General features: G+C 45.9%; 1 protein-coding gene and 1 long non-coding RNA gene across 2 annotated transcripts in view; one reads left to right on the forward strand and one right to left on the reverse strand.

Moving 5' to 3' along the window:
* Positions 1-5516: 5516 nt before the first annotated feature.
* LOC309510234 (ribonuclease inhibitor-like) overlaps positions 5517-12927 on the reverse strand; it is a gene marked incomplete at both ends in the record, with an annotated part of 41905 nt that continues 34494 nt past the window's right edge. The window contains one exon of the mRNA XM_082191256.1: positions 5517-5698. Coding sequence (XP_082047382.1) covers positions 5517-5698 — 182 coding nt within the window. The remainder of the gene's footprint in view (positions 5699-12927) is intronic.
* LOC309510230 lies at positions 12356-12891 on the forward strand. The gene is made up of 2 exons (XR_014210272.1): positions 12356-12479; positions 12557-12891. It is a non-coding gene; the product is annotated as an uncharacterized lncRNA (long non-coding RNA).

Raw genomic sequence — 12927 nt, forward strand, 5'->3', positions numbered from 1 at the left:
GCTGAAAACGGGCTTCACTTGCCTCAATTGAGTTCCAATGAGATGACTTTGTCCACTTCTTATACTGTCTATGGCAGGAATACCCTACTCGTTTGAACCATAGACATCATATTGAACAAATCAGTTGAATAAATGACTCCAACAACTCGCTTATTAAGACAGTGACTTGCCGCCACCTACTGGTGGTTTTAGTTTCATATTTAAAGTATTCTTTAATTAAAACATTAAAAAACTGTTCAGTAAATCATTAAATAATTTTAAAATATCATCTAATTATTATCGACAAAACGTTGAAAATATCGAGACATATTTTTGTCAATATTGCGCACCCCTAATGTACGGTATTCATTTTGATTTCTTCAGGTCTTAAAAAGGTCTTAAAAAGCCTTAAATTTGACTTTAAAAATTGTGCAAGTACCCTGTAATACTCTAATGAGAGTTAGTAGACATGTAGGTGCAATTTTACTTGTAGACAACTGAATGTCTGTTGGGAGGAGCATTTTACTATTAAGATTTGAATAGTAAAATGTAAGTTACACACACACACACACACACACACACACACACACACACACACACACACACACACATACCAGCAGAGCCCTCAGGTACATGCACAAGAAGAGTAATATATGTATTTATCACATTCAAATGTTTGGTGTTGAATATTATTATTTTATTTATTTATACCTTTTCCATTTTTTTGCCTTTATTGTTTGTCAGTCTGGTTGTGAGTGAGGAACCTGTTTGGAGGGATCCGTTTTATAATGGCAGTGTCATAAAAGAAAGAGGTAAAATACGATCAGATTTGGAAAAATCGAGTAACTAAGTTCTTTATCCTCCTCAGCTTTATGTGATTGTTCTCTGTATCTATCAGGAGCAGTTATTCTGCGTCTGGCCAAGTCCTGGTTTCGTATCGGTTCACTGGAGATATTACAGTTTTTTTCGATTGCTAAACGACAGTGGGCACAACTGGAGTCACATGTGCAAAACTCTAACTACAGTCTGCACAGCAGCAGTTCATGTGGACCAAACGTACTCGGTTACTAACGTAACCTCGGTTCTCTCTAGAAGAGGGAACGAGTACTGCGTTTTTATCAAAACGCTACGGGAAAAGTCTCTTTTCACGAAATACTGAAGCAAAAAATTATCCTTAATTTTCATACATGTAAAGCGCGTTGCAGCAGTAGTCAGCTATGGCGAGACGGCTTGCTCGCTCATTGGCTGCTCTGCGGCAACTGCATAAGCCTATCGAGCGAGGCCTGAGGTGACGTGAGGTGAGGCCTCCTTGCCATTTCCCGCCGAGACGGGTGTGGCTAACCTCTATAAAAGGAGCTCGAAAAGGCTGATTCACTTGATTTTCATCGCCGAAGCGAACCAGAGTGAACCGTACGCACGGCAGAGAACGCAGTACTCGTTCCCTCTTCTAGAGAGAACCGAGGTTACGTTAGTAACCGAGTACGTTCTCTTACGAGAGTCCTCTCGTACTGCGTTTTTATCAAAACGCTACGGGAACCCCTTGTAAAACGCCGTGCGTGCTGGGATAAAAAACACCGATCACTGGAAGCTAAGCCAGATGTACAGTGCATAATCACCAGATAGACTCACAAAGAATCCGGGAATAAGGGATGGGGGACCTTAATTCCCTAAACTGTAACGTCCGCAGACGTAAACATGACCTCACAGAGAGAGTCTAGAGACAAGAGGGGATTCCCTCCGTCCTTATATGGTCGCGCCAGCAGACGCGAATATGACATCACATAGACAGGGTGGGGAACCTGAACTGAATGTGGGAAATGTGGGTCTTACACAATTCTGCCCATAAGACAGTCGGTAGCGCGTTGCGCATGCGATTTCAGTGTTCTAGTTAGACAGCTGAATCGACTACACCGATAGTAGCTTAGCCTGCAAGGCGGGAACTTCTAGGTTGTAAAACCTGATAAATGTAGACGGCGAGGCCCAGCCTGCCGCCGTACATATATCCTGTAAGGAAATCCCGCTGGACCAAGCCCACGAGGAGGCAACGCCGGACTGTTTGTGGGTGTAGAGACCATTCGCCCAGGGGAATGTTGTTCTTGGACAGTCTGTCTGGGCCCACATTCTGGAGCCCAGGCACATGCACTGCCCTCAGCGAGCGCAAATTGTGCTGAGCCCATATTAGGAGGCGTTTCGCCAGCCTGTACAGGGATGTGGATTTCAGACCGCCCTGGCGATTTATATAGGACACCACGGCCGTGTTGTCCAAACGGACTACGACGTGTTGGTCCTTGATATGGGGACAAAAACGCGTCAGCGCGTTGTGCACTGCCAGCATTTCCAGGCAGTTGATGTGTTGGAGCTTTTCTCGTTCCGACCACAGGCCGAAGAACGGTCTGCCCTCGAGCAGCGCTCCCCATCCCGAGGTGGATGCGTCTGTCGACACCATCCTCACTCTCGAGGAAGTCCCCAGGCTTACACCTGATTGGTACCAGCCGTCCGCCAACCAAGGTATCAGGGCTGTCACACAGCTTTGATTGACCTTGAGGCGTAACCGGCCGGACACCCACGCTCCGCGCGGTACTCGCGCTTTCAACCAGAACTGCAGCGGGCGCATGCGGAGCAAGCCCAGCTGGAGAACTGATGATGCTGAGGCCATGAGACCCAGCATCCTTTGAAACTTCCTGAGCGGGGTGAAAACGCCGCGGCGGAAAGACCTCGCCGCGCGCTGAATGTGCAGCACGCGCTGTGGCGACAGCCGCGCCTTCATAGACTGCGAGTCCAGAACGATACCCAGAAACGAAATCGTTTGACTGGGGTTCAGTGAACTCTTCGCCCAATTGACCGTGATACCAAGATTCTCGAGGTGATCGAGTAAAATGGTTCTGTGCTCCACGAGCTGGGATCGTGATTGAGCTAGGATCAACCAGTCGTCCAAATAGTTCAGCACTCGCATGCCTCTGAGTCTGAGAGGAGCGAGCGCTGCGTCCATGCATTTCGTAAATGTACGAGGTGCCAGGGACAAGCCGAAGGGCAGGACTGTATACTGGTATGTCTGACCCTCGAAGGCGAATCTCAAGTATCGCCTGTGATATGACGCTATCTGTATTTGAAAATACGCGTCCTTCAGATCTATCGACATGAACCAGTCTTCTCGGCGAACATGCGCGAGAATTTTGCTGGTCGTGAGCATTTTGAAACTGCGTTTCACTAATGCTCTGTTCAGCCGTCTTAGATCCAGTATGGGTCTGATACCACCGTCCTTTTTGGGAACAAGAAAGTATCTGCTGTATAGCCCCCCTTCGCTTTGAGCTTGGGATACATGCTCTATCGCCCCTTTGCTCATCAGTTTTGATATTTCGGCGCGAAGTAGTGTGTGCTACTCCTAAAGTCACCGTAGTTTCGACTGTAGCAAAACTGTAGCGAGAAGCCTCTGTTTATAATGTCTAGCACCCAGTCCGAAACCCCTGGAAGCGCTGCCCATGCCTCTGCATGGCTGGCTAAGGGTTGGATGCGAAGCACGCTCTGTTCTGCAACAGAGGTGCTTCGGGGCGCAATAACATAGGCGTTACGCCTGTGACATTCGAGGCGGGGAGCGCGCTTATTACAGCGGGCAGAACGCTCGTCCTCGACCCTACTACAGTGCTTAACTGAGTGAGGGAGGGCTGAGAAAGTCTCGTGGGACTCATGCTGTCTGCGAGTAAATGTGGGCGGGAAACGGGCACATTCACTGCTTTGGACGCGCTGCCTGCCTGAGCAGAGCGAGCGCGCACAGGTCCCGTTTTTACAGAGAGCCTGTGATCTGTGAGACATAGTGTTCGTGGGCACTGGGAAGTGGGCACTTTTACTATGTTGGAAGCGCAATCGACCTGAGTCGATTTTATGTGCGCGAGCCCTAGGGGGAAGCGCGCTGATCACAGTGGACAGAATGCCTGCGCTCGACCCCGCTGCGGTGTTTAACCGAGCAAAGGAGGGCTGGGCGAGTCCCGTAGGACATATAATGGCCGTGAGTAAGTGTGGGCGCGGGAGAGCGGGCACAGTTACTGCAACGAGTGCACTGTCTGCCTGAGCAGAGTGAATGCACACAGGTTTCGTCTTTACAGAAACCACAAGGCATGCAGAACATAGTGTTTGTGGGCACTAGGCAGTGGGCACGTTCACTATGTTGTGTGCGTGATCGACCCGAGTCGAATATATGAGCGCGGGCTCTGTGTGAAGGGCTGTGCTAGTGTGTAGGGATGGGCACTAGGCAGTGGGCATCTTCTCTACACATATAGCATCATCGGCCGTGGCCGGGACTTCGGTAGAAGTCTGGCCATGTACCAGGTGCTCGTGGGCTGCAAAAAACACGTCTGCAGTTGCCTCTCGGGGAACAAACAGAGTGATTTGCATTCGGCGGCATAAATATTTTCTGCCGGCAGACCTGGGATTCGAACTCGGATCCCCGCGCCTAAGAATCTACCACTGGACCACAGTGACAATACATAGACAAAGTCAGCGCGAGCATATCCACACTGGCGTTTGCTTGCAGGCATGTACCACGTGCTCGTGGGCAGCAAAAAACACGTCTGCAGTTGCCTCTCGGGGAACAATCAGAGTGATTTGCATTCGGCGGCATAAATATTTTCTGCCGGTAGACCTGGGATTCGAACTCGGATCCCCCGCGTGAAAGTCTAAGAATCTACCACTGGACCACAGTGAAGATACATAGACAAAGTCAGCGCGAGTATTATCCACACTGGCGTTTGCTTGCAGGCATGTACCACGTGCTCGTGGGCAGCAAAAAACACGTCTGCAGTTGCCTCTCGGGGAACAAACAGAGTGATTTGCATTTTCAGACGCCTGCAAAATGCCAGAATGTGAGAAGAGTGGATATCGCCCAGCTTCAGCGGGGCTGAAAACACTCCATTCTCCTTTCGCCAGTGACGCACGGGAACCGTAGAAACGGTGTTCGGTTGCAGGCAAGCGGGTACTACGCGCTCGCTGGCTGCAAAATGCATCTCTGCAGTCGCCTTCAGGGGACTGACAGAGCAAAGCATTGGCGGCATAAATATATATGCTGCTAGACCGAGATTCGAACTCCGGTCTCCCATGTGGAAAACCTATAATTCCACCACTGAGCCACAGGGGGATACAGACTTTTGAAAGCGGCGTCAACATGTATTCTTCGGCGTTTGCTGGCAGGCAAGCGTGTTATAACAGACTCACTTGCTGCAATAATATTTCCAGTCGCCGAACAGGGAACTGAGAAATGTGAGAGAAAAGAGGTCAGACCGACCAACGGTGGGACTAAGAACGCTCTTTTCTCCTTCGCCGGTGAATGACGCGTGTAGAGGCAGGGTAGCTTTTCTTGTAACGTAAAAAAAAACGAATCCCGCCATCCGCTTCCAGGAAGGGCAGCCTTGGAAAGGATGCCCGGCGAGTCCTCAGAGTCACCGTAGGCAATTGGCTCGGAGTGAAGGCGTTTCGCCGTCAGCGAGCGCGAGCGCTGCATTTGAAGGCATCTTGAAAAAGACGCAGCTCTTTTAGGGGTGAGTGTTTCAAAGCGAACACACACACACACACACACAAGAACAAGAATGTAAAGGATATAGCGTCGGAAAGCGCAGCAGGTACGGCGGTAGAAGGCGGCGTTGGCCAGCTGCTTCGAGGGCTCGTCCCGCTGAAGTGCTTGCATCAGACGACGCGTGCTTCCTCGTGATCCAGCGATGCGTGAGCTTCGCTGAAGAGATGAAAATCAAGTGAATCAGCCTTTTCGAGCTCCTTTTATAGAGGTTAGCCACACCCGTCTCGGCGGGAAATGGCAAGGAGGGCGCGAAGCGCCCTCATTGGCCTGACGTCACCTCAGGCCTCGCTCGATAGGCTTATGCAGTTGCCGCAGAGCAGCCAATGAGCGAGCAAGCCGTCTCGCCATAGCTGACTACTGCTGCAACGCGCTTTACATGTATGAAAATTAAGGATAATTTTTTGCTTCAGTATTTCGTGAAAAGAGACTTTTCCCGTAGCGTTTTGATAAAAACGCAGTACGAGAGGACTCTCGTAAGAGAACTCTAGTTCGTTTTTCATTGCTTGAACACAGTTTTCAAAACTCTACACACTTATCCCATGACTTTAATCACAACCTGCACAACACTGTGGATTTACAGCACTTTGTTCAAATGCTAACACACTGCTGTCAAAACTGTGAACCACACATTCAAAACAGAATAGATTTCAGCCTTGTGCCTTTCAAACACTGCTGACTGCAATTTCAGATGAAAGGCTAAGCAGGGGTCTTGTTTTAGACTTGTTAGTGAACACACACACACACACACACGCACACACGCACACACACACACACACACACACACACACACACACACACACACACACACACACACACACACACACACACACACACACATATATATATATATATATACACATATACATATATATATATATATAGGTAGAGCTCAGCAAGACAAATTGTCTTGTGGCCTGATGCTAGAGAGAGGCAGGATTAGCCCCTAAATTATTTGTTCGAATTACAGTATGCACTTTTAGTTTCTACCTTTTTTTTATTATTACTGTAATTCCATAAATTACTACAGACTATTGAAGTAAACTGCTAATTTTCATTTACCTTAAAGAATTGTTATGTTCTAAAAATTTAAATAAATCATGTGAAAGAATGTCACTCTTTTCTTTGAAGAAAATATTACTTTGTATGAAGTCACTGAAATTGTTCAAACTGTAAAGATGAAAAGTTAGTATTTTCTGTATTGGTGTTTGATGCTAGTGTTTTTACTCTCAGTGTGTTCTGAGTGACAGTGTGTGTTATCTCAGTGAGGGTTGTGTGTAGTGTGTTTCCTCTCAGTGTGTTCTGAGTGACAGTGTGTGTTATCTCAGTGAGGGTTGTGTGTAGTGTGTTTCCTCTCAGTGTGTTCTGAGTGACAGTGTGTGTTATCTCAGTGAGGGTTGTGTATAGTGTTTGGCTGCACTGAGCTGTTTTGAGCCATGTGTTAAGAGTTGTGTTGCTTGGAATGAGTTTTGCAGGTGATGTGAACTGTTTAGCTCAGGTGACTGTTGGTAGTGCAGACTGTAGTTAGAGTTTTGCAATCGGAAAAAACTGTAACTAGAACTGGAGAGTTAGATGTCCTACGGTATATTAACTTTAACTTTAACTTGGGAGATAATATTTTGTTCTCACTCTTATTTGCTTTTTAATTTATTTTTATTTTTTATTTTCAGGACATTGTTGGACTTTGTAATTAAAGAGCAGTTTAAATCTATAGCAACAAATGACCCTGTCAGGGACCAAGGCAGTGAGGCAAGAGGACACAGGAGACTGTTTCCAAAAAAAAGGGGTTTTATTACCCAAAATATTGAAAAGTTACATAAAGACCAAAATGAATAACTAGGCCTTAAAAAGAGGTCAACAAAAAATAACTGAATATAGGCTCAAATACATAAACTCATAACACAAGGTTAACTGAACAAAAAACTGACCTGCCACAAAGACACAAAAGGGAGCTTATATAACAGCTTAACAAAACCAAATAACATAGAAGGGGTAAACAAACTAACACATGAAAACTCAAGAGCTAACTAAGGACAAAATCCCCCCCGGCACATGGTGAGACATGGTATGGCCTAATGAGCTGGCTCCCGGATATAGGTCTCCTCAGCCCTTAGCCACTCCTTTCGCCCAACCAGGAAGGGACCACCCCAATAGTCCAGGTAACTCAACACAAAGAAACATGTGATTAGTGCACTCCCTGTAAATCAATGTAAAGGTAAAGCAAAATAAACTAAATCAAAAAACTGTTGTGTTCATTATTTAGACATCATAGTTTAGATGACTGTAAATGATAAGTGCAACAAACTAAAGAGGTGAAATAATAAAACTGTAATCAAATGTTTAAAACTGAGGTGATGTTACCCTGTGTGGTCGTAGCCATCACACACTCCCCCCCTTCAGGACTCTCGCTGGTACAGCGAGACAGGTAGTCAGCTGTCTGGTTCTCTTTGCCTGGGATGTGTTGGATGCTGAAGCGGAATGGTTGCAGGGCCAGGTACCACCGCGTGATTCTTCCATTGGTGTCCTTCATCCTCTCCATCCACTGCAATGCTTTATGGTCGGTCTCCAGTGTGAATTCTCTACCCAGAAGGTAGTAGCGGAAGGAGTCCAGGGCCCACTTGATAGCCAGTCCCTCTTTTTCCACGGTCGAATAACGGACCTCCCTGGGGAACAACTTTCTGCTGATGTAAGCAACAGGATGGCGGTTCTCGGGGGGCCCCTGAAGAAGCACAGCGCCCAGACCCCTGTCGGAAGCATCAGTCTGCACATAGAAATGGTCGTTAAAGTTTGGACCATACAAAACTGGTTGCTTACTCATTGATTGCCGGATATCATGGAAAGCTGCCACGGCCTCCTCTGTCCACTGGATCTGATTGGGACTCCGGGACCCGGTCAAGTCTGAGAGCAGAGCCGCCCTGGTGGAAAACTGCGGAATGAAGCGACGATAGAAGCCTGCCATGCCCAAAAAGGATTGGAGTTGCTTCCTTGTTTGGGGTAAAGGGAATGACTCAATGGCTTGGATCTTACTAACCTGTGGCCGTATCATCCCATTCCCAATGATATGGCCCAGGTACTCAGTCTCAGATGCAGCAAAGGCACATTTTGCGGGATTTATGGTCAGCCCAGCAGCGTGAAGGCAGCCCAAGACGGTGCACAGATGTTCCAGATGTTGCTCCCAGCTGTCACTATACAGAACTATATCATCAAGATAGGCTGCCGCAAATGCAGAGGAATCACGAAGTACCTGGTCCATCAGCCTCTGGAAATTTGCTGGCGCTCCATGAAGGCCAAATGGGAGCACTGTGAAGTGGAATAGGCCCCATGGAGTCCGGAAAGCAGTCAGCTCTCTGGATCGCTTGGTCAGTGGTACTTGCCAGTACCCTTTGCTAAGATCTAATGTGGTCAGGAATTTTGCCTTTCCCAGCCGTTCGAGCAGGTCGTCAATCCTTGGTGTTGGATAGGAGTCAAACTGAGAAACTGAGTTCAAGTACCTGAAATCAATACAGAATCTTATGCTACCATCCTTTTTCAGTACAAGGACTACCGGATTACACCATTCACTCTTTGAAGCCTCTATGATACCCTGGGACAGCATGAAATCCACCTCCTCTTTCAGTGCGGTCAACAAGCGCTCAGGGATCCTGTAACTGAGTCGTCTCACAGAAGCACCATCTTTAAGGACAATATCATGTTCAACAAGGTCAGTCCTCCCAGGGTTCACCTGGAACACTTCAAGATTACAGATGGCTCTCACCTGCTGCTGTCTGTCTTCAGAGAGATGACGGAGATCGAAGTCCACTGGAACACCTTCAGAAGGTAAGTATTGCTCATCCACTTCCTCCTATTCCAGAATGCTTCTGACGAGCATCACCTCTGTTTTCTTTTCAGGTCGTTGCACCCATTCCTTTAGGAGGTTCACATGCAGTACTTTATTGGAACGTGACTGACCTGTGGTCAATATCCGATAGGTGGTAGGCCCAAGTTTCTTCTGGACCTCAAATGGTCCTTGCCACTTTGCCAGAAGCTTATTGTCATCACTAGGGAGAAGCACTAGCACCTTCTGTCCAGGGCTGAAGGATCTCTGGAGGGCTGACCGATCGTACCAGAACTTCTGCTGTTTCTGGGCCTCTGCCATGTGTGACTGGGCAAGCTCGCTCATTTTTTCCAATCGGTCTCTCATCTGCACAACATAGGATACCACATTAACAGAATCCCCTCTCCCCTGGTCTCCCTCCCAGCTCTCTCTCAGCAGAGAAAGAGGGCCTCTGACATCATGCCCATAAAGAAGTTCAAAGGGAGAAAAACCGGTGGAGGCTTGGGGTACTTCCCTGTATGCAAATAACAGATATGGCAGCCAGAGATCCCAGTTTGTACCACTGCTGTTCACAAACTTTCGCAGCATCTGCTTCAATGTCTTGTTGAAACGTTCCGTCAGCCTATCCGTTTGGGGGTGGTAAGGTGTAGTTCTCAGGCTCCTGATGCCAAGTAATTGATAGACCTGCTTTAACAAAGTTGACATAAAGTTAGTTATGACATAAAGTTCCTTGATCAGTCAGTATTTCACGAGGGAAACCCACTCTTGAAAAAAACTGTACTAGACAAAAAGCAACAGATTTAGCTTTCATGGACTTCAATGGGAACACCTCTGGGTACTTGGTTGCATAGTCTGTTATAACCAGCATGTAACGGTTCCCAGCTTTACTCTTCTCAACAGGACCAACAATGTCCATCCCAAGGTATGTGGTGAGTATCTGTGTCTCTCTGCTGTTTAGCTGTAATACAAGGTTATTTTATATTGTCTGATCAGTCTCACTATATTTGAATGGTTTTCATGTTGTGTGAAGGTGTTTTTCTCTCGAGTGCTGAATGAAACGGCACATTTAATCGCCCACTGGATGTCGGTTGGTTTTGCTCATGGTTAGTTCACTCTGCTTTACTTGTTTAGTTATCACATAGATTTATCATTATAGATCGAGCTTAATACGCAAAATGCACAACATCATGATCTGCATCTTCACACAGGAGTCTGCAACACAGATAACTTCAGTCTGCTTTCTATCACTTTTGATTATGGCCCATTTGGATTTATGGAATCATATGACCCAAGTATGTTTCTTTGTCTAACTTAAAGGGATACTTCAGGATTTAGCATTAAGCTTTGTATTAGTAGAAAACCTGTAGTATTTTCGAATTACCGTGCTTTCCACCCTCATATCCCCCTGAGAGGAGAGATATATGTATTTTTTGTCAGGAAAAAATCCTCCGATGACGCAAAAATCGTCATTTTCCGTCATCGGAGGATTTTCTGGCCAGAGGCTAAAGACTACAGCCAGTAGTAGGGGCTGTTCGTCATGTTTTCAACCCGCCCATAGAGGGTGGGATCTCACTCACAGAATGTACTACACACAGTCAGCCGTCTTTCTTTGGAAGTTAAGCTAGCAGGCTCTTGTTCTGTGGAGAAAGCTGAATAGTAGGAGAAAGCTGAGTAGTAGGGGTTACCATCCTCCTTTTCCCGGACTTGTCCGGCGGGCGAGATCGTTCAAAATGTCCGGGATTCAGCTTTTGGTTTCTGCAGTCGCCATTCATTGTTTACATGCACACCTCTTGTTTCAATCTAACCGAATTCATTCCCATCGGTGAATCTGAATGTAGTGTTTACATGAACGCTAAACAAGTGATCAGTTGATGTGCGTTTTACCATTGCTAAGAAAATTCCCGCTCCTCCGTGAGAGATGCGAGACCGGCGCGTCTCAGGAATGACGCTACCGGCCTCGCGCCGTTCTCCCGAAGCCCTCAGCCTCGTCCTGCTCGCCACAGTAAACATAATGAATGGCGACTGTAGAACGCAAAAGCCGAATCCCAGACATTTTGGGCGATCCCGAAATCCCAGGCAGACTCGTCACGGAGACTCACTGGTAGCCTGTTGTTTTCAACTGCGCTCTCTTACCGGTAGGCGTGGCCTCCTAGGGCAGCGAAGCAAGTGCATTCTGGGAGTTGTTGTCTTTCATCCACATAAGCCAAAAATACATTTTCTGGCTTTTCTCAGTCTAGAAAGCTCCAAATTAAAAAATTTCTTCACATTTCTTCTACATAATACACATTCATCTTTCCAGAGGTGAAGTATCCCTTTAAACTTTCATAATATTAGCAATCATCTTCCTATAAATTTAGTTTTTAAGCTTTTTGTCATATAACATTTCACACACACACACACACACACACACACACACACACACACACACACACACAGACACGCACACACAGGCACACACACGCACACACACACACACACACACACACGCACACACACGCGCACACACACACACACACACACACACACACACACACACACACACACACACACACACACACACACACACACACACACACACACACACACACACACACACAGAGGGACTCTGTATATTAACCCTACCCCTAAACCTATGAGGACACAGGAAGTGTGAAGATGTTTACGTTGTCATTATACACATTTGTGTCCTCCTAAACCATATACGAGAATACACACACACGCATACATATATATATATGTATGTATACAATACTGCAAAAGTGGAACATTGTATGAATAGTAAGCTACTTTAGATCTACTATAAATTTTGTATATACTTATATATACATGGGTTGAGGGGCATGATTAATTGCATAATTTTTTTAATCCATTACTTGTTTTATTTTACTTCATTATATTCTAATAAGTTAAAGTGAAACAGACAGCCATAATAATAACATATAATATTTTTATTGTTAAATGTGTGTTATTGCTCCAGCATTGTTTCCTCTGTTTAGATTTTGTCCCCAACACGTCTGATGACGAGGGCCGGTACAGTATAGGAGCTCAGGCTAATGTTGGCCTGTTCAATCTACAGAAACTTCTAGAAGCTCTGAAACCACTGCTGACCTCAGATCAGCTTTCACAGTAAGAGATCCTTTTATTTTCTGTTGGTATTGGTCTGGAATAAATAAGAGTGATTCGTGTCAATTCATTTACTTCAGATCTCAGCAAATATTGAGAGAGTATCCACAAATCTACCATCAAAGGTGAGCCTGTCATTAGACAATATAGATCACTGTATTCCTCTCTGAGTCGTTCCTGATCTCACTTTACTGTTTCTGTTGTAGATTTCATGAGCTGTTCAAAGCAAAGTTGGGCTTTCTGGGAAATGAAGAAAAGGATTCATATGTGATTGCATTTCTTCTAAAGGTAAATATTAGCTGGATTGTTTTTTTCTCTAATTGTACTATAATTAATTCATGTGATAAAGTTATTTGGCCATTCTCAGGAAATGGTGTCATTTGTGACAATAAAAAAAAGAAATAAAAAAAAGTAAGGAATCAGTAAGACACACACACACACACACACATAA

Source organism: Leuciscus leuciscus (assembly GCF_965113295.1).
Source record: "Leuciscus leuciscus genome assembly, contig: SUPER_11_unloc_5, whole genome shotgun sequence".
Lineage (NCBI taxonomy): Eukaryota > Metazoa > Chordata > Actinopteri > Cypriniformes > Leuciscidae > Leuciscus > Leuciscus leuciscus.